Source organism: Lobosporangium transversale (assembly GCF_002105155.1).
Source record: "Lobosporangium transversale strain NRRL 3116 chromosome Unknown BCR41scaffold_3, whole genome shotgun sequence".
NCBI lineage: Eukaryota > Fungi > Mortierellomycota > Mortierellomycetes > Mortierellales > Mortierellaceae > Lobosporangium > Lobosporangium transversale.
Window position 1 is genome coordinate 440130 of NW_019028981.1, and position 17206 is coordinate 457335.

At 40.4% G+C, this 17206-nt stretch overlaps 5 protein-coding genes across 5 annotated transcripts; 1 reads left to right on the forward strand and 4 right to left on the reverse strand.

Annotated features, from left to right (window-relative positions):
- Positions 1 to 194: 194 nt before the first annotated feature.
- Positions 195 to 1854, reverse strand: BCR41DRAFT_392163 (hypothetical protein; the record flags this gene model as incomplete). The annotated part of the gene is made up of 2 exons (XM_022028424.1): positions 195 to 827; positions 1525 to 1854. The coding sequence occupies 2 exons, from the start codon at positions 1852 to 1854 to the stop codon at positions 195 to 197; spliced, it is 963 nt and encodes a 320-aa protein (XP_021885409.1).
- Positions 1855 to 8777: 6923 nt separating this feature from the next.
- BCR41DRAFT_118820 (hypothetical protein) lies at positions 8778 to 10490 on the reverse strand. Its single transcript, XM_022019439.1, has 6 exons — positions 10202 to 10490; positions 10010 to 10078; positions 9538 to 9848; positions 9214 to 9410; positions 9033 to 9127; positions 8778 to 8902 (listed from the first exon to the last, which is right to left on the reverse strand). The coding sequence occupies exons 1-6, from the start codon at positions 10329 to 10331 to the stop codon at positions 8853 to 8855; spliced, it is 852 nt and encodes a 283-aa protein (XP_021885410.1). The 5' UTR covers positions 10332 to 10490; the 3' UTR covers positions 8778 to 8852.
- A 744-nt stretch (positions 10491 to 11234) lies between these two features.
- Positions 11235 to 13513, reverse strand: BCR41DRAFT_118849 (hypothetical protein). The gene is made up of 8 exons (XM_022019440.1): positions 12851 to 13513; positions 12667 to 12726; positions 12411 to 12551; positions 12179 to 12296; positions 12011 to 12053; positions 11825 to 11906; positions 11535 to 11701; positions 11235 to 11422 (listed from the first exon to the last, which is right to left on the reverse strand). The coding sequence occupies exons 1-7, from the start codon at positions 13123 to 13125 to the stop codon at positions 11689 to 11691; spliced, it is 732 nt and encodes a 243-aa protein (XP_021885411.1). The 5' UTR covers positions 13126 to 13513; the 3' UTR covers positions 11235 to 11422; positions 11535 to 11688.
- On the forward strand, positions 12887 to 14954 carry BCR41DRAFT_345743 (PI31 proteasome regulator N-terminal-domain-containing protein). Its single transcript, XM_022022781.1, has 4 exons — positions 12887 to 13498; positions 13596 to 13747; positions 13840 to 14651; positions 14760 to 14954. The coding sequence occupies exons 1-4, from the start codon at positions 13192 to 13194 to the stop codon at positions 14821 to 14823; spliced, it is 1335 nt and encodes a 444-aa protein (XP_021885412.1). The 5' UTR covers positions 12887 to 13191; the 3' UTR covers positions 14824 to 14954.
- A 1182-nt stretch (positions 14955 to 16136) lies between these two features.
- On the reverse strand, positions 16137 to 16836 carry BCR41DRAFT_392166 (hypothetical protein; the record flags this gene model as incomplete). The annotated part of the gene is made up of 4 exons (XM_022028425.1): positions 16137 to 16180; positions 16280 to 16456; positions 16564 to 16680; positions 16782 to 16836. 4 exons carry the CDS (start codon positions 16834 to 16836, stop codon positions 16137 to 16139), a joined length of 393 nt encoding a protein of 130 aa, XP_021885413.1.
- Between the last annotated feature and the right edge of the window lie 370 nt (positions 16837 to 17206).

Sequence of the window (17206 nt, forward strand, 5' to 3'; positions counted from 1 at the left end):
TTCTATTAAAGATGTGATTCCTTTGCCCGCCAGACCATGTGGTTTAGGAGATATTATTAAATATTACGTTTTAAGGCACTTGTAATAAACGATGCGAGAATAAGTGTGGTTAAGGAATGATATGAGAGATGATGAAGGAATAAGAGAAAAAGTAAAAAAACCTAATGAAATAAATTATAAAATAACTTTTTTTTTTAATGGTTCTGTTGGTTCTCGCGCTTCTTATACGGGTTTCTCTCCTCTGCTGGCGTAAATGAACTGGTCAGCAAAGATGCGGGGCGATGGGTAGACGATGCTGAATCCTGAGTAAGGCTGTTATTGGAATTTGCATTCGCGATGGGTGTAGGGGGGTGCGGGCCCTTATCAGGGGCGTGAGCATAGTTGCTCTTTGTCATCGTAGGGCCACCGGCGCCACGGCCTCCTCGTGCTGTCATAACCGGGCTACTTGTTGCGATCGAAGCCAGGTCGTTGTATCTAGTAGCGGCGGCAGGTTCCTTGAGCTTACGTGCTGTGCTTTTTTTTTCTGCACGCTTATTGCTAAATCGGATTACATAGAACCCTACAAAGCCAGCAAGGACCAAGGCACCGACAGCAGAGCCAACGCCGATCAAGATCATCTTTGTCTTTTCGGTTACTACAATTTCACCGGGTGGAGGGTCATCTGCGGCTATTTGTGCTTCTGAATCTGCGGGCGGGCCACTGATAGATGAGCCTGGGCGAGGAGCTTGATTGCTTGGGATGAACAGCATGAGTTTGCAGCGAGCTGAACCATAAGCAACCGCGCCTGTTGAGTCATAGTAAGGCCAGTCGAATGCGACTTGATATTGCTTTATATAAAAAATAAAATAAAACATGTTATTAGTCGAGAGTAAATCCATTATTGATTCGGGTAATAATGAATTCTATCTAGAATAAAACGATCATCAGAATATCCGTCTTTTCTAGGGCATATTCCCACCCTTTGTCAAAGATCTTTTTTTTTTTTTTTTTTTTTTTTTTCACAGAGTGGATGAAGGAAACGACATACGCCTTAAAAAAAAGAGCAGGTCTACTGTTTCTATTTGTTCTTTGGAAGGAACTTCTCGATTTTTTTTTTAGCGGATGGCGTTTTATTACTGTTGGGTTGGGATCCCACCAGATTGATGGAAATCCATACGCACGTGTATGCAATGTCCGATTTTTTAGGCAAAACAATCTCGAGAACCTCGTTGAGAAAGGCGAGCAGGTTATTTTAGTTAAGCATCTCTCATCCCGTAGGCAAGGCACGCTTCACCATTCCAGATCATGCACAGATGCTCTTGATCAAGTTTGGTAGACCTTTTTTTAAAAAAGGGGCTCCTAGCAGTCTATTTTCTCCTACACTCTTGTACACGTGCATAAATACTTTAGATACCGCTGATGTCACCTCGTTCTTCGCCCAATTGCAGTAAGCTTGCAATAAATAGAAAGGAAGGTAGAAGGGATTGGAAGGGAGAGTAAAGTAAAAAATAAAAAAAGAAAAGAAAAGAAAAGAAAAAGGCTTACATTATGAGGACATACTGCACTATGACCAGGCATCGTGGAGTCGACGGTCCAGTACACAGGTGGGGTCGAGTTCGTGTTGAATGTGGTGATGGTCTGAACCACCTTATGGTTCTGAACACAATACAGATTCATTTTAAAAGACTCGAGGACCGGAATCTTTGTATTGCTCCAGTAGAATTTGAGTGTAGCGTTGACGCGAAATGTATCAGGGCCAAATTTTCGACAAATCAGATCTGCCTTTGCTGATAATGGAGCCATTGACATCAACCCGACTGCTCCTGCAAGAGCTAGTGATGCTACTGACTTGAACATGTGGAATTGTGCTCTCATTTTGTTGGTGCTGTTGTTTCGTTAAGGATGTGTTAAGGGTTCAAGGATGATGACAAGTATCTATTGGAATGTGTATGGAGAAGAGGATGAAACCGAAGGCTCAGGGAACTGTAGAATATGTGTAGCAAATAAGAAACATAAAAAGCGGTCCAGGAATATGATTAGTCGCTATTAGTAAAAATGAAAGGGCTGCCTTGGACATCAATTGAAAAAAAAAAAAAAAAAAAAAAGAAGAGAAAAAGAAAAAGGAAAGGAGGCAAAAAAAGGGAATAGAAAGAAAATGGTAGAATTATGGCATGGATCGGAGGCTGCTGTTATCATAGATCTGCTTTCTTTCTTTCTTTCTTTCTTTCTTTCTTTCTTTCTTTCTTTCTTTTTTTTTTTTTTTTTTTTTTTTTTTGGTTATTTGTGGTCAATGGTAGAAAGAAGGAAGAGAAGGATTTGAGTAAGCCTCTTCTCCTTCTTGAAATACGGCGCTGTATAAGTATGCCCTTGATTATCGCAAAGTGTCCTGGTCGTTTTTTTTTTTTTTTTTTTTTTTTTTTTTTTTTTCATTAGCTGCTGATATTGATGTGGAAGCTGGAGTTGAAGTTGATAAGGACCATGTTCGTTCGATAGAAGGTTGACACCTGTGGTACAGTATTTACTCACCCTTAATAAAAATTATTATTCTTAATTCAGTACTTAATGTAAACTGAATAAAAATAAAGCATGTCAAGCACGGGAAGTGGAAATGATATTCAGGGATGGAAGGAGGTCAGAGTGTAAAGTCGCAAGGAATGTCAATGAATAATGGGCAATGAGATTCGAATGAATGGAATGGGAAGCTGTCGAAGCAATGGCCTAACTAAAGAGAAAAAAAAAAAGAAGGAAGAAAAGAAAGCGAAAAAAAGAAGGGGCGAAGTAGCCAGATGCCAGGATCGGACTGCCAGGACCAGACTGCCAATTGCTCTCAGTGCTCGGATGCTATGCGGTACGACGTCTCCAAACGCAGTTGGGGTGTCCTCTTTTTCTTATTGTTTGATAATAATAATGACGATCTCCTTTTTTGTTTTGTTAATGCAATGAAGGCAATGAAGAGAAGCTTTTGTTCATTTTCGTGCCCGTGCTCTCAAAATTACTTCGCCCCGATGTCAACTAAAAAAGAAGGACAAAAGATTGTTCATGAGTCCATGCAAATCAATTAATAAATGTTATTAATACATCTATGGACTATACAACAGATAAGCAGACCTTTTCCTCTTTGATCTTAACTGCTGCTGCTAACTGGTAACCTACTTCTGGTGGGTGCTCAGATGCTCTCACCTCAACCCTCATAGCCAATCTTCTCCTTTATCTACCTCCTCGTTCCTCCACTTTCTCCCACCCTTCTACCCTTTTTTTAAGGAAAATATTTATTGTTCCTGTCAGTAAAAATAGGACAGTGGAGGAGAAATGTCGGACATGTTGCTCTAGGCACTATTTTACATCATGCTCTAACTCCTATAGTACATAGATATAGTGAGAGCTCTCGGAGGACCGCTTTTTCTTAAATCCCCAGTCTCCGTTTCGCTTAATAGCTCGAATATGTATTTTTATATATACAAGAGTAGAAAAGTATCATAGATCATCCAAGTAAAGACATGTTTCAAAAGAAAAAACTCATTATCGTTGATAGAAAGATAGATGCAAGGTTTTCAACACGCCTTGCGATATAATCCGATTCAGAAGATAACCAACATCGGTGAAGAGAAGTCTCCCTATCCCCCCTCTCTCCTTCTTTCCTCTCCTTCCTCATGGCTCCGGAATAATAAAAGCTCGAGGTTAGAGTACACGTTTCACAAAACATATTATCCCTGTATAAAGAATTCTATCATCTCCTCCAGGTTGCTTCAAGGAATAGCTTTCGTAAGCGTTGCTTGAGTGTGTTTGAATTCCTGCTTGCATGGATGTGTTCCTTGGTGTCGTTTATCATTAAAAAAGTTCAGGTGCACAGACAACATTTGAATTAGAATTTAATAAGGCTCCCATGATCCATTTTTGACCAACGATTTAGGCCATGTGCTTTTTTATGATCTTTTTTGAGTACATGTGAACTCTATAAACTATGACTTTTTATCCTGAACTGAATAGCCTGTCGACTACTGAGCTCAGTGGTAGAGCTTGCATGAGGTTGGCGGAAAAGAGAAGCTGCTAGCTTGCAAGGCTTGTAAGGTTTGCAAACTTCCAATAGAACGAGCTTGAAGCAAGATACCCTCTTACGATTTTAAGGAAGGATACATAATTTATTTCCTAGAAAATGTCGCCTAGAAACGACAGCAGAGTGGGTAGAGGTGGGAGCAGCAACCCCTAGGAGGCCGGATATGTTGTTTGTTTGGTACGCTGCCAGCTCATGCTTTCTAAGCCATAACCTGGGAAAGAGTCATCTACCATAATAGCAGTAATAGTAATGATAGCAGTATACTGACTGATATGTCGCGCTATATCTTTCGACGTTATCGGGATGATGAAGAGCCTTAAGACATCATGCCAAGGCTTTGAAAAGCATGCTGGAGTTGGAGGAGGACAGCGACGGATATCTGGCAACGAGAGGAAACCGTCGCTCTTTAGGCGGATATCACCGCCTGCTTAATTATACTTTTAAGCCCAGGCTTTAACTCACAATGATCAGCGCTGCTCACGGAGACCCGCTTATTAAAGTTTCGTTTATAAGAGATAGAGACGTGCTTGGTTTAATTTGTTTGTGGTCCAGTTTAACTTTTTAGCACTATCCTTTGGTATATTAAGTATCTTACTATTATTACTTTTATTTTTCAATATCAGCCATTGCACTGGAGCACAGATGCCTGTCGAATAATGAGGTAAATCGACTTGCATTAAATAAAAGAGACAGATAAAAAAACCGGAACATGAATAGTAAACATGATTCCCTATTTCTGGTTTATTTCCTCTCTCCTTGTCCCGAATCCTTGCTGTAGCAGAATTAATACATGTCAATCCTCGGTGCACTTTTATATTTTCATTATTCAAAGTAATGTAATAAATGCTTTACATTGTTATATCGTATACTATTGCTACATCACTAACTTGGCAAGTGAAGGCAAGTGCTAAGTTGATGAGCCGTGTCATTTGCTAAATGCCAATTATCCTCCTTCCTATCCACTTCCTTGTATCGGTGTAACTATCGAACATTCTCTGTGAAAAGCGAATACGGAAATTAGAAAAGCATGATAGACGAGTTAATAGGATAACGATGATAGCAAAGGTGAATGAAATCACGTTCACCAAGAACACGAAGGCTGATCAGGACTTTTGTCCATTGCATTGCTAGATGGTTGGTATGCGTTTATGTATTTGCACTTAGTGTGTTAGTGAAGGCTTCTCGAGCATACTGGATAAGTCGTATGCTGTTCGTTTTAATCTTCATCTAATGGTTTAAGGGCCTGCTCTTTTTTTTTTTTTTTTTTTTTTTTTTGTTGATTGTAAAAAGTAGGGCCAGGAGCTGGCGCCTATTTCGCCGCTAACTCATAATAGCAGGGTTCGGTTGTTTGCCCTGTTAGGCTTGGGTATGGGATGCGCCATGGATAACATGGTGTAAACCCAGTGCTTTTTTTTTTTACTATAACGAGGACTGTATTCTTGATCATGGTTGCTGATAATAAACCTTCCATTAGTGATAAAACCTTCGCAGTTGTACGGTAATTTTTTGCTACTTTGGTGTGCTCATTCTCGTCTAGTAAATCGTTGACATGTGGAACAATCGCGCCATTTCATGGCCCCTCATGTTTTTGTCTGGGTTGCCCTTGGGAAATACATTTCGGAGCATTTAGATGAGGCCCTCTCAGTTTTTTGTGCGAGGTCTAATAGTAGGCCTCTACGCATTACCTTTCAATGCTCTCTATCATCCCTATCTCATCCGGGATTTATCCTTAGCACACTGGGTAATCTCTCATCATCATCATCATCATCAAGGTCCTGCTTTTCGCCGTGGCCACCTGGTTTCCCTCACATTCGTCACCGTTATCTGATATTTTCAGCACGGTCACCTGAGCCGCTACCATCTCCCGCCACTGCAATATGTGCACCTCCGTAGCGGCGTCGGGTACCATAGCGAGAAATACTCGGTTTGGAAATAGGATGGGAAATAGCCACTTCTCCTTGGGCTACATTTCACAAAAAGGACATATGAATACATTCTTTGATAGAGAAGAGAAAACTATTGTAATATGACGATATTCATGTCGTATACAGACGATAGACTAGCATTTACAGTTCTACAATGGAGCACACAGGAAGCCGTGGGCACAACGAGGTTATTGGGATGCTTGTGAGCTACCTTTGCCAAGGGTCCGTCATTTGGATGGTCGTTGCCTTTAGCTAGGACGAGGGTGCCCCTTATTCTAGTGCTGTTAAGTCTATTACCGGTCTAGGGCACGCATCGCAGCTGATGACCTGAGGATACCTTTCAGCTTGCTGACTAGCGCTACACTTGGGCTCGACATTCACGGCGCTATCGGGGGCTCGTTGGAACCAACGATTGGTGGAATGCTATGGCTCCTTTGCACGATTCTTTTTGCTAGTGCTTCCTCAGCATCTCCGTTGGGCCACCGTTAATCGACGGCTATTGGAGGAAGATGCCTGACCCAGCATCGTGGTTCCAGATTTCCTCTTCCTACTCGTGGGTATTCAGAAGATATAGGTGCATGAAGAAAAGAAAAAATAAAGCTTGCTTAGAGCTTAAAAAACTTGGCGACAAAGAAAGGAGGGAGAGATGCGCCAAAGAAAACAGATGAAGTTGTGGATGGTTATATTTGAAGGAAGCCTTTTTTTTTACCTTACCAAGGGTACAAAAAAAAAAAAAAAGGAATGGAGAGTAAAAAGCACTGGGAATAATATTCCATCTTCAATAGTATACAACTGACTCTATACAAGCAGTTGGAGTACGAGCCACACTGTGAGCGATGTAAAGTGATTGAAACTCAAACTTGCATACGCTTATCTCCACTCTGTTCACTAGCATTAAGCTTAACCAACAATTGATGACTCTGCCAGTCAAGCCTATTATTTTTTCTTCCTTTCCTTACCACCAGTGATTGCCGCCGGTGCATTTCTTTTTTCGCCGATGGGCTTGACTGGTGCAATGCTCCGCTAGTCTACAAGTATCAGTATGATGCACCCTAACACAATTATCTTGTTGCATCCCTGGTACATCATACCAGGAACCACCAAGTGATACACCGCACCGAAAAAAATCTCACACCGTGGTGCAAAATTCACCAGTGAAAATCATCTGCACGCGCTCTATCTGGCAAAACCCATACCATCTCTAACAAAATGAATTATACAGATTTATTCATAGATCGACTTGTGGTTTTTGCCAGTAACATCAGTGGCGGTGTGGTTTGCAGCAATGAAATGGAAACAAAAAGACAGAGCTAAACACGTTGGTACGCCAGTGGCGTATATAGATGTAATGATGGCAACAAAAGAGCCGGGGGCTGGTTAGGGTGATTCAGGAAGTTGATCTAAATGAGGAGAAAATTACTACACAACGTTGTGCTTCAAATGCATTGGTTGTTTTAGTTTTGTGTCATCCATTATGCTGGTTGAAATCTAAATATACTCCCGCACTGGTCATGTCAGACATGCACATGTAGATATTCTCTTGACGAAAATGAATAAATACCCACTGTGTCTGGTGTGTGGACCTTAACTCTTTCTAATTTACTTCTCTCTCTCTCTCTCCCTTCCCTTCTCCCGCCAAATATCCATTCATCTCACTACTTACATTAAAACTCTACATGACTCCCATCAAAAACAAACAAACAAAAAACCCCTCCCATCCACATTTTTATACCAATCCTTCTCATCGTACTCGAATGTAGTGTCCAGCTAACAATGACCTAAGCCTGGTTTAAGTTCGTATCCAGAAGAAGTGGTTGGAGCAGCATTCGGCTTAATGATATCATCATCAAGGGTATTATTGTCCTCAAGAAGGCGAAGCCAATGAATGATGTCGCCTCAAGACAGGAAGGTGCCGGCGAGCGAGGCGATTTCCGGGCCCCCCAGGGAAAGCAATTTTGGGATTGTTAATCATGCGAAGAGACTCCCACAAAATCCGAACATAGTTCCCTATTAAGTTTTGTACTCAATTAGAGCTCGCTTCTTGACACGAGTGCAATTTTTGTGCCTTTCTAATATCCTTCTTCGAGTCCTTAGTCCCACATTCTGCAAAGACCTGCTGAAGTGTTTGTCGAGCCTCTAGTGCTACTCCTTGGTTGTGCCTGCTATCCTTCTCGGTTTTCTTGAGATCAATTAGAAACAAATCGTATCCCTGGAACATCTCCAAGACTTTCCACAGCACAATTGTATCAAAAGGGATCTGGCAAGTATGTTGTGGAAAGTCTTGGAGACACGAATACAATACAAGAGTTCTTATTAAGGGAGAAAGCTGTCAGCAAGCGAAACGATTTCTGGGATCTCCAGGGGATGCAATTTGGGGCCGTTCATTTTATGCAAAGGGAAATGAGAGAGGGTTCAAGGTTAAAGATTAAGAGATAACTTTTTTTTGCAAACAATTATTGCCACTTTTTTTTTTTTTTTTTTTTTTTTTTTTTTCTTTTCAGCCAATTGGAATAAAAATTTAGCGTATCTTTTTAAATGCTCATCGCTGAAAGTAAAATATCGTTTTTTTATTTTATTTTTTTAATCTATTGAGTCTATGAAAAACAGCTCATGCCATTTCTTGACTGCCAATCGATGTATAAATGTGCAATTATACTTCTACCTCACTACAGCTGGATCCCAAGTACCATTCTCATCTTCTCCAAGCACAGTTCGGAATTGTTACTTACAGGACCAAAGCTGACATTATAGTAATAAAAGATCTCGAAAAACAACATTGGCATTGGTAACGTAGTTAGACGGGCTGCCCGTAGGTTACTCCAATTTTGTGTTTTGCCTCGTAAGGCTTATTTATTTATTTAGGCTAGTGAAGTTGGTCTTTAATTTATTTCAGATCAGGGTTCACCATTGTCGTCCAGGTCATGAAGATTCCTTGGACGCCAAACTAGACAGCGCATTTCAAATCAAAACAAAATAAAAAGAAAAAAGTCCAATTAATAAAATAAAAATAATTGTCGTGTAATTTATGTCATTCAAGACTAGACAGCAGTTTCATCAAGGTAATTGCTTGTTACCTTGAATATTTCCTGCTCGTTCTTTCGATCCTGGGGCAACCGTTGAAATGACATCTTCTAGGTATGGACACCAAGCGAAGTCCGATACCATCAAGCTAACAAATATCGAAGAAAGGATGAGTCAGAACTTTTTTTTTTTTTTTTTTTTTTTTTACAGCCTCGTTATCCTTAATAGACATACTCATGGCCTTGATGACGAAATAGCATTTCTGGGATCTGTTGAGGCGTAGTCTGATCCACTGGTCCATCAAACTTCTTAATTTTCCAGATACAAATTTGACCGCCTATTGTTAATCCTGCTATGCAGTCCGATCGATGTGGCGACCATTGAGCTTTGCGCAGCGTATGTTCCCCCAAGTTATGGAACGTGGCAAATGCCTAAAAAGTCAGCCGAGGATTAGTTGGTGCTAACCTTCTAAGGGTATATATTCATATTATAAGCAGAAAAAAAAAGTCTCCCTTCTCTCAGTCTTTTTTTTTTTTTTTTTTTTTTTTTTAAACATACATCATGATCCATCTTGCGCACATCCCAGACACGCACAGTTTTAGAATGCGTTGTCATGAATTCGTTCGAATTGTTTGGATTCCATTCAATACTGTAGACTGGGTCATATATTTGACCGGTCCCTTCTTTGTCCATACAAGCCATGGTAGCGAAAACAGCCTTGTTGGGTGATCGAGGATCCCACCGAGCGATTTGCGCATATTCGTCCGATCCAACAAGAACTGTCGAGTCGATTGAATTAATCGAGATGCAAGATGAGTGGAACTTGAAATCTCGATCAATTTCAACTCTGGCTGTACTGTCAAGATTTACTATCGATCAAAGAGTAAAAGATAAAAGTGAGTGAAAACCATAACCAACGTAAATATGATACCGGTTGTTCGACAACAACAACAACAACAACAACAGTAACAATAAAAAAATAGATAAGTGTCTTCAAGGTATTAATTGATATTTATGCTTCAAGCCTTACTAGTAGCATCGCTTCCTACAGATGACACGGACTTGTATAGATCATAAGAGTGGATCCTCCCGAAGCAATCTATTTTTTTTTTTTTTTTTTTTTTTTTAAAAGACCATAAATAGAAAACCACTGATATTACAAATAACCCGGTCATAGGAAATGTATTCAAACAAACAGAATGCCATGCATTTGTCGCCTTACCCACACTGCAGACATCCATGCCTTGCACATCGAACCAAATTTTGTCGTGTGGTTTATTCCTCTCCAACCTAATTTCATAAAAGAGCACACAAACATTCGTTAAAGACCAATATATACATACATTATTCATTTTGAGATTAGGATGTCAAATTTACTTGACTATTGGAGTCTTGGCTCGCTCTACGGTGTCTCTTAAATCCCAAACATGAAGGCTCCAAGGTGTGTTTGTGGCTGCCACCAGATGACCGGATTCTAAGCATCTTTGTTTTTATCAAGGCGTAATTGAGCAAATAAAATAAAATAAAATAAGAAAAAGTGTTCATAATTCCGAGATAATAGGTAAACAAGAAAAAAAGAAAAAGTATTTACTTCATTGCCATGATAGGTCCTTTCCCGGTTACATTGATACCCTCAACTAAAGTCTGAAAGCTCAAACAGAAGAATTTCGTTAAACTCAATTATTATCTTCGATTTCAAGGGCTTTTTTTTTTTTTTTTTTTTTTTTTCTGTTTCCACACACATATACAAACAGATGTGGATATGAACATTACATCTCTTGACTCGGGCAGTTGACCGCTATGACGAATGGCTAAAACTTGAGCAGCAGACTCCTTATCACCATACTCACGCATCTGAACCGTTAAACTAGATAAGACCGGAACAGGATTTGGACTTTTCGATGTCCAGAACATCGATCCTGAAGATTATTTTATATAAACATTTTAAGGAATTTATCAATTATCGAAGGGGAAATAAAATAAAATAATAAAAAAAAGATTTGTATTTACCATAGTGTAACCTAGCGGTTGAAATATCAAGCTGTGTGCTCCATGCCAATGTGGATATTGCTAAATTTCCTTGTTCGGATGCTGTTGAAAGATTGTAAAGAGTTTCGTAACTGATATAGGCTGATTCACACCAACTCGTAAAAGATCCACTGAACAGATCAGGTTTGACATGCGTAACTTTAAGCTCGCCAGGATGTAGCGAGAATTCTTTTTCAGCAATACGTCTTGGATAGTGACGTAATCGCTGTTCTTCTGCTGGCCCTCGCTTTCGTTTATGACTGTAGGTATGGCTTTGAATATAATTGCTGTTGTTCTCTGATGATGCTCGATTTTGATCATTATCACTGCTTCGGCTGTGGTTGTAAAGATTGGCTTGTTTGGCATTGATATTACTGGAGGTAGACGGAGATGAACCTTGAATTTTTTTGAAGATCTTTGATAGTTTTTTTTTTTTTTAAAAAAAAAAAAAAAAATTAGAGAGCTGAGCAAAATACCTTTAAATAAATCAGCATTTAAATCATATTTGTGTTTAAGTGTTGATATACAGAGGTAACTGGCGTGCCTATCACACGTGTGTTTTTGGTAGGCACTTCAATCTGGCTTCCTTTGGTCTTTGGCAGCGTATTGTTCGGTTGAGTCCAAAAATTCGGCAAATGAGGTGGTAGGGGTCTATAAATGATGTCGCGGATATGTCCAAAGTCAGAAAGTGGCCCTTTCTAGGTCGAGAAAGGAAAAAGACACAGAGAGGGAAATAGGGAGATGAGATTGTAGTAAGGATTGTTATACGAGAAAGTAAGCATGCAAAAGCCTTTTTTTTTTTTTTTTCTTTTTTTACCTTGGTGAGTGCATTATGGGCTGAATATGCTCCATCATTTGAAGTGAAGGAGATATAGTACTTATGGCATTGGGGGGGAGGTCTTGAAGACGCAAGTGGACGAGAAAAGACTTTATTTATTATTATTAGCTATTCTTAAGACAATAGAGCCATATAAAAATTTACGTCTTTCTTTTTTTTTTTTACCTGATACAACAATTCCAAAGCGCTGAAAAAAATTGTATATTTTCTAAATCATATTTCGCAGTATACATTATGCACAAAAACCATAGGATTGATGAGCCATCTTAACATGCACAAATGGCTGTGGTTAGTAAGTCCATGGGAATAAAGCGAAGATAGTAGGGGACATACCCAGAGTGGACATGATTTCTCCGCCTCGATCTGTATTCCTGGAATGCGATTGTACACGCTTGGTGGCCAGAAGGCCATTCTTATCCGTCGACCTTTGAGCTCACTAAAGTTGTGTCTCCTATCAACCAAAGAAGGATGGGATGACAAATATAATAATAATAATAAAAAAGGAAAAGTTTAAAAAAGCGGCCAGAATGCTTGTGAAAATCTTCTTCAGTACTTAGAATCGTACCTGAATATGGGCATGGCAACATCAAGTGAAGGTACGCTAACCCTAAATGCTATTGAAGCCTCCAGATCAGATGACTCATGAAGACTGACTGCTCCGTCTGGTCCTAATCCCAGGAACATGGATAATTCCTTCGCTGCAACGCTGTGGACATAAATATGTGCATCGATATATATTGTTAAGAAAAAAAAAAAGTTACATAACTCAATGATAAAAAGCTCTTTTACGATAGTAGACTGATGAGGGATATGGTGTATACCTCGGATGTACATCGAGGACCAGAAAAGTTGTTTTATTAGAGGTGCTCATGGTAAGGTGTCTGACATCGAAAGATGCATTCACAAGAAGATTTAACATTGCAAACAATAACTTGGGGCTGAGTAAATAATACCAAAAAAAAAAAAAATGTGGCTGTGCTTTTCATTATCACCTTGCGTATTTACAAAGTTAAGTCAAGCATGCTTGCCTCGGTACGTCGGCTTCGCCAAAGAGATAACGAATGACAGTAATCAGGTTGATGCCAAGACTGAAACTTGGGCCACGAATTGACGCAGTATCTCTTATTATTTTTTTTTATGTCAGTAATGTTATGTACATTGTAATAGTCTTCTGCAGAATCAGGCGGCGCAGTGACCGTTTTGTGGAAAAGACTTGCGTGTTTCTTACAATTGTCATGAACCATTGATGCATGCTCCTTCTCTTCCTCTTCCTCTCTCATTCATATTCTGTCATTCATATTCTAATATTTGATAATTAATCAGGAATTACTTTCATCAAGAACTCAATGTCAAATCTACAACAGCCGCCTCCAGAGGCAGCAACAGCCTCAAATAGCCCAACCAACGTTCTCGACTGTGACTCAGTCTTGACACTGCTTCAGACGATACTTCCCAAGTCTAGCACGGCCAGTGAGACTAACACTGAAGCATCATCAACAGCGTCTGAGCCCCAGAATGTCCCTATTACCATTCTCAGTAGCCCTTACGAGGGCCTCGCAGCACTTTCTCACGCATTAATGACTGCGGTTGGGTTCAGGCTGGTTGGACTTGGTGAAGACGATACCCTTGAGCCTAGTCGTAAGAGTATTGAAGGTAAAAAGCACCCAAATTTTTCTGTCCTTTCCTCCCCTCTCTCTTTCTGGCCCGTTTACCTGAGCATCATCTTCATTTCCGCTTAATCATCTCTTAGATCTCTCGAAAGCCAACGAACTACCTGAACGATGGAACACATCCAAGGAGAGCTACTCTTTCAGATACACCCATTCCAATTCACAACTCACTTATCTTATCAAATGTATGCGTTTGGCAGGCAAACTTGTTATTCATGGAACTACTATCGAGGTAATATTAAAGAAACAAGCTCAGGAGTTTAGGTTTGGTTGCCATTGCGAAAAAGCTAATATATAATTTTTTTTTTTTTTTTTTTTTTTTAGACCAATAAAATCTGCTCATTAGAGCTTGATGTCAAGGACTTTACCTCGCCTTCTTATTTTCCATATACAACTGCCACAGACTTGAGTAGAGATCCATTATGGAATGCTTTCCTCTCACGTTCCAGGACCAACGACCTTATAGGACAATTTAAAATTAAGATGATTCAACAGCTCATCCCTGGATTATCAAAACCTGGTTATCAGGAGGAACAACCAGCAACCAACACTAACACTAACACCGATACTAGCACTAGCAGCAGGGGTGACAGTAGCGGTAATAGTAGCAGCACACCAACAAGCGGCGGTCCTGCTGGATATGGGCCTGGTATTTATCGAGATGATCCATCTACATTCCCAGGAATCGGCGGGGGTGTTCCTTTGCCAGGACGACCAGGCTTTGTGCCACGACCACCCATATTCGGAGACCCTTTTTCGGCGGAAGACCCAGACTCCATGGGCTTTGGGGGGGGCCTTGGTGGCTTTGGAGGAGGTCGGCATAATCCTTTTGAGATAGGAAGAAGCGATTTAGATCCTTTTGCGGGACGCCATGGTGGAGGAGGGTTTGGAGGTGGCGGTATGGTTGTGGGACCTAACCATCCCATGTTCGGAAGACCAGCCCCAGGTCCTAGCAGCGGGAGTGGAATCTATGGCGGACCTCAACCATTGCCGCGCGGATCTGTCCCGCCAGGAGCCAGGTTCGATCCTATTGGACCATTCGGTCCTGGGGGCGGAATAGGTGGTCCGCCTGGCGCTGGAACTGCCCATCGAGGGCCAGGGTTTGGAAGAGGCCGTGGTGCTGGACCTGGATCTAGGTAAGCTTTTCAGTAATTTCCAACTTTCATTTTGTTTGTTGTTGCTCATAAATATGGCCTCATTAGAATAGCGTTAGCATCATTACTAACATTCCTTCATTATATCAGTTTCCTTGGAGAGCCAGACAACGATGATGCTCCTCCACCAGGATACATGGACATGTACATGTAAATATTGTCAAATAAAGAAGCATCGCTCTATATAGTAGTAGTATGCTCTATATGTTTCTATCCCAATGCTTTTGAGCGTCTTTTTAGTCAACCGTCTCACGATCCTCTTGGAAAGCATCCACCTATCAATTGTATAGAGCAAAGTACAATATTATATCTATAGATCTTAGCAGATCAATCCAGGACTTTTAGCAATCATAGTAAATTAAAAAAAGGAGGTCATTGTTGTCTAGATTTTGGCCTAGTTATTACCCGCATGCCGCGCGATAAAAGCAAAGCAAAGAGGAGGGAAATAAACAAAGGCATTAGGCAATGACGCCATTAGCCTCATCAAGATCTTTTGGGCCTGGGAACTATTGCGCGCGTTAAACCCGTAATCTCTTTCCTTTTGAGCCTTTGGAGTGACAGAATAGAATACTGAGAGTACAAAGGACATCAACGCTCGTTATTCGAGCTATCAGTCTACCATTTTTGATATGATAGAAGAAAGTAAAGGTGGCGGTAATGGTACTCCTCAAATTCTGTTCACTATTCATAAAACCATAAAAGCCTAGCAATTCGGGCCAGGCCTGGTGTCGCCACAGCAATCACAATCACAATCATAATCGCAAATCCTTGACGGCCTCTTAGCTGTGGGCCCAATCCGAGAGCCTTCTTAACGGTTCCAGGCAGGCGGGGGTCTTATGGATCCTTAATGTATCTGCAATCCAAGGTGGTGCAGACATGAGGCTCCCTGACTTACCAGCTTCAGTTTTAGTAGGATCGCCACTCAAGGATCGCAAAATGTATCTAAATTTTCGTCAGCGATTGCACTATTTGTAGGTGGTCAACAAGAACAATCTTTATGGGTTTCTGGACCATTTTTTAATGTGGAAGGTGGTCGCGTCCTCAAATGAGAGATTTCATCGGTTTTGGGCTTTAGCCAAGGTTCAAAGGCAACCAAGCAGTGCTTTCAAGGAAATCCCCAATCGCGAGCTCGCCTTGGCGCGAATTTGTTGGCTATTGACTTGGAAGGAGACATGAAGGAGGATCCTATAATTACGTCTTCGCGCGCGTGACTCACGATATGCTGAGTAAGTTCTTTATGTGAAGCCCATACAAGGTATGAATATAGTGGCTTTTTTTACTGATCATCCTTTTCTTTATCCTATTTCTAGCTATTGGGCACTCTTACCATCAAGCATGGCTTATAAATGATTGTACCAACAATTGTTATATATCGAAGTGGTCGCAAACAGAATGTGTTGCATTTATTACCACAATGAAACTGACGCTATATATATGTGTAGATATATACAGAGTTGTTTGTGGTTTTTATTCCTTTGAATGTTCCTTTGGTGATAAAGATTGGAATGTTTCTATTGTTTTTAACATCATTGAAGCAAACATAAATAATAAATAAGTAAAGATATTAAGAAGCAGCAAGAAGCGGATGTAGGCAAAAAAAAAGGACATACTAAGAACAATCTCGGTGAGATGCTTTTCGGTGCCATCCTTTCCAGTATATGATTTATAGTGAACAGGACCCTCAACATAAACTAGATCGCCTTTGTGGACCCTATCTGCCAAGAAAGGGTTCCTCTTTTGATCCCAGGATACGATCCTATGCCAATGTGTTGTCTGGATTAAATTGTCTGAAAAGCATGAGAAAAAAAAAGATGTCATTATTCAGCGAAACACAATGATGTTGTTACAGTGATATAACAGTGTCTTTTTTTTTTTTTTTTTTTTTTTCACACACCTTGATCATCCTTGCGGGTCTCAGAAGTAGCTACTGAAAAATGGACCACGGTACGGTCGCCAACCTGGCTGGTCTCAGCATCTTGTCCGACGCGTCCAACGATAATCGCTTTGTTAACTAAAGTACAGATCAGATCAGATATAGTTTAACATAAGATGAGCTCAGTTAATAATAACTGATCATTTATGATTATAAAGATTATAAGAAAAAAGACATACTGAGCGTACGGACAGACCCAATTGCAGGCTGATGGCACAAATATATGATAACCATTGTAGCGGTTTATAGAAAATGATGCAGAAAACTTAGTAAGTCAAAGTTCAATATCTTTCATTTTAACGCCTTTTGTCAAAGCCCAAAACAATGGGCTCAAACATAATCTTCATTGCACATTTATTAAACATATACCGTTGCAATGCGTTTTGCGATGGGGTTAATTCTTGTAAGAAGCATGTTTAAGGGAAGAGGGGTTGGGATAACAATAATGGTGAAGAAGGTGAGGAAAGATGAAGTGGGGGACAGAGGCTAAGATATTTGACTTGTTTATACGCTTTTTATTACCCCGAATTAGAAAAAGGACGCCACAGTCACAGGCAAGCGTGGCTAGGGCAGAATATATTGACTGTGGCCACAGTGGCTGGAG

Bases quoted from the DNA above. Each gene is read 5' to 3' on its own strand.
- BCR41DRAFT_118849 (XM_022019440.1), bottom strand. From the start codon at position 13,125: ATGAGAGAGGAAGAGGAAGAGAAGGAGCATGCATCAATGGTTCATGAC. The intron at 12,727-12,850 runs GTAAATACGCAA...TTTCGATGTCAG, and splicing joins AGCATGCTTGACTTAACTTT to ACACCTTACCATGAGCACCT. The intron at 12,552-12,666 runs GTATACACCATA...TTATGTCCACAG, and splicing joins GTCCTCGATGTACATCCGAG to CGTTGCAGCGAAGGAATTAT.
- BCR41DRAFT_345743 (XM_022022781.1), top strand. From the start codon at position 13,192: ATGTCAAATCTACAACAGCCGCCTCCAGAGGCAGCAACAGCCTCAAAT. The intron at 13,499-13,595 runs GTAAAAAGCACC...ATCATCTCTTAG, and splicing joins TAGTCGTAAGAGTATTGAAG to ATCTCTCGAAAGCCAACGAA. The intron at 13,748-13,839 runs GTAATATTAAAG...TTTTTTTTTTAG, and splicing joins TTCATGGAACTACTATCGAG to ACCAATAAAATCTGCTCATT.
- BCR41DRAFT_118820 (XM_022019439.1), bottom strand. From the start codon at position 10,331: ATGAATAATGTATGTATATATTGGTCTTTAACGAATGTTTGTGTGCTC. The intron at 9,411-9,537 runs GTATGTTTAAAA...CTGACTTTTTAG, and splicing joins TGCGCAAGATGGATCATGAT to GCATTTGCCACGTTCCATAA. The intron at 9,128-9,213 runs GTATGTCTATTA...GATATTTGTTAG, and splicing joins TTTCGTCATCAAGGCCATGA to CTTGATGGTATCGGACTTCG.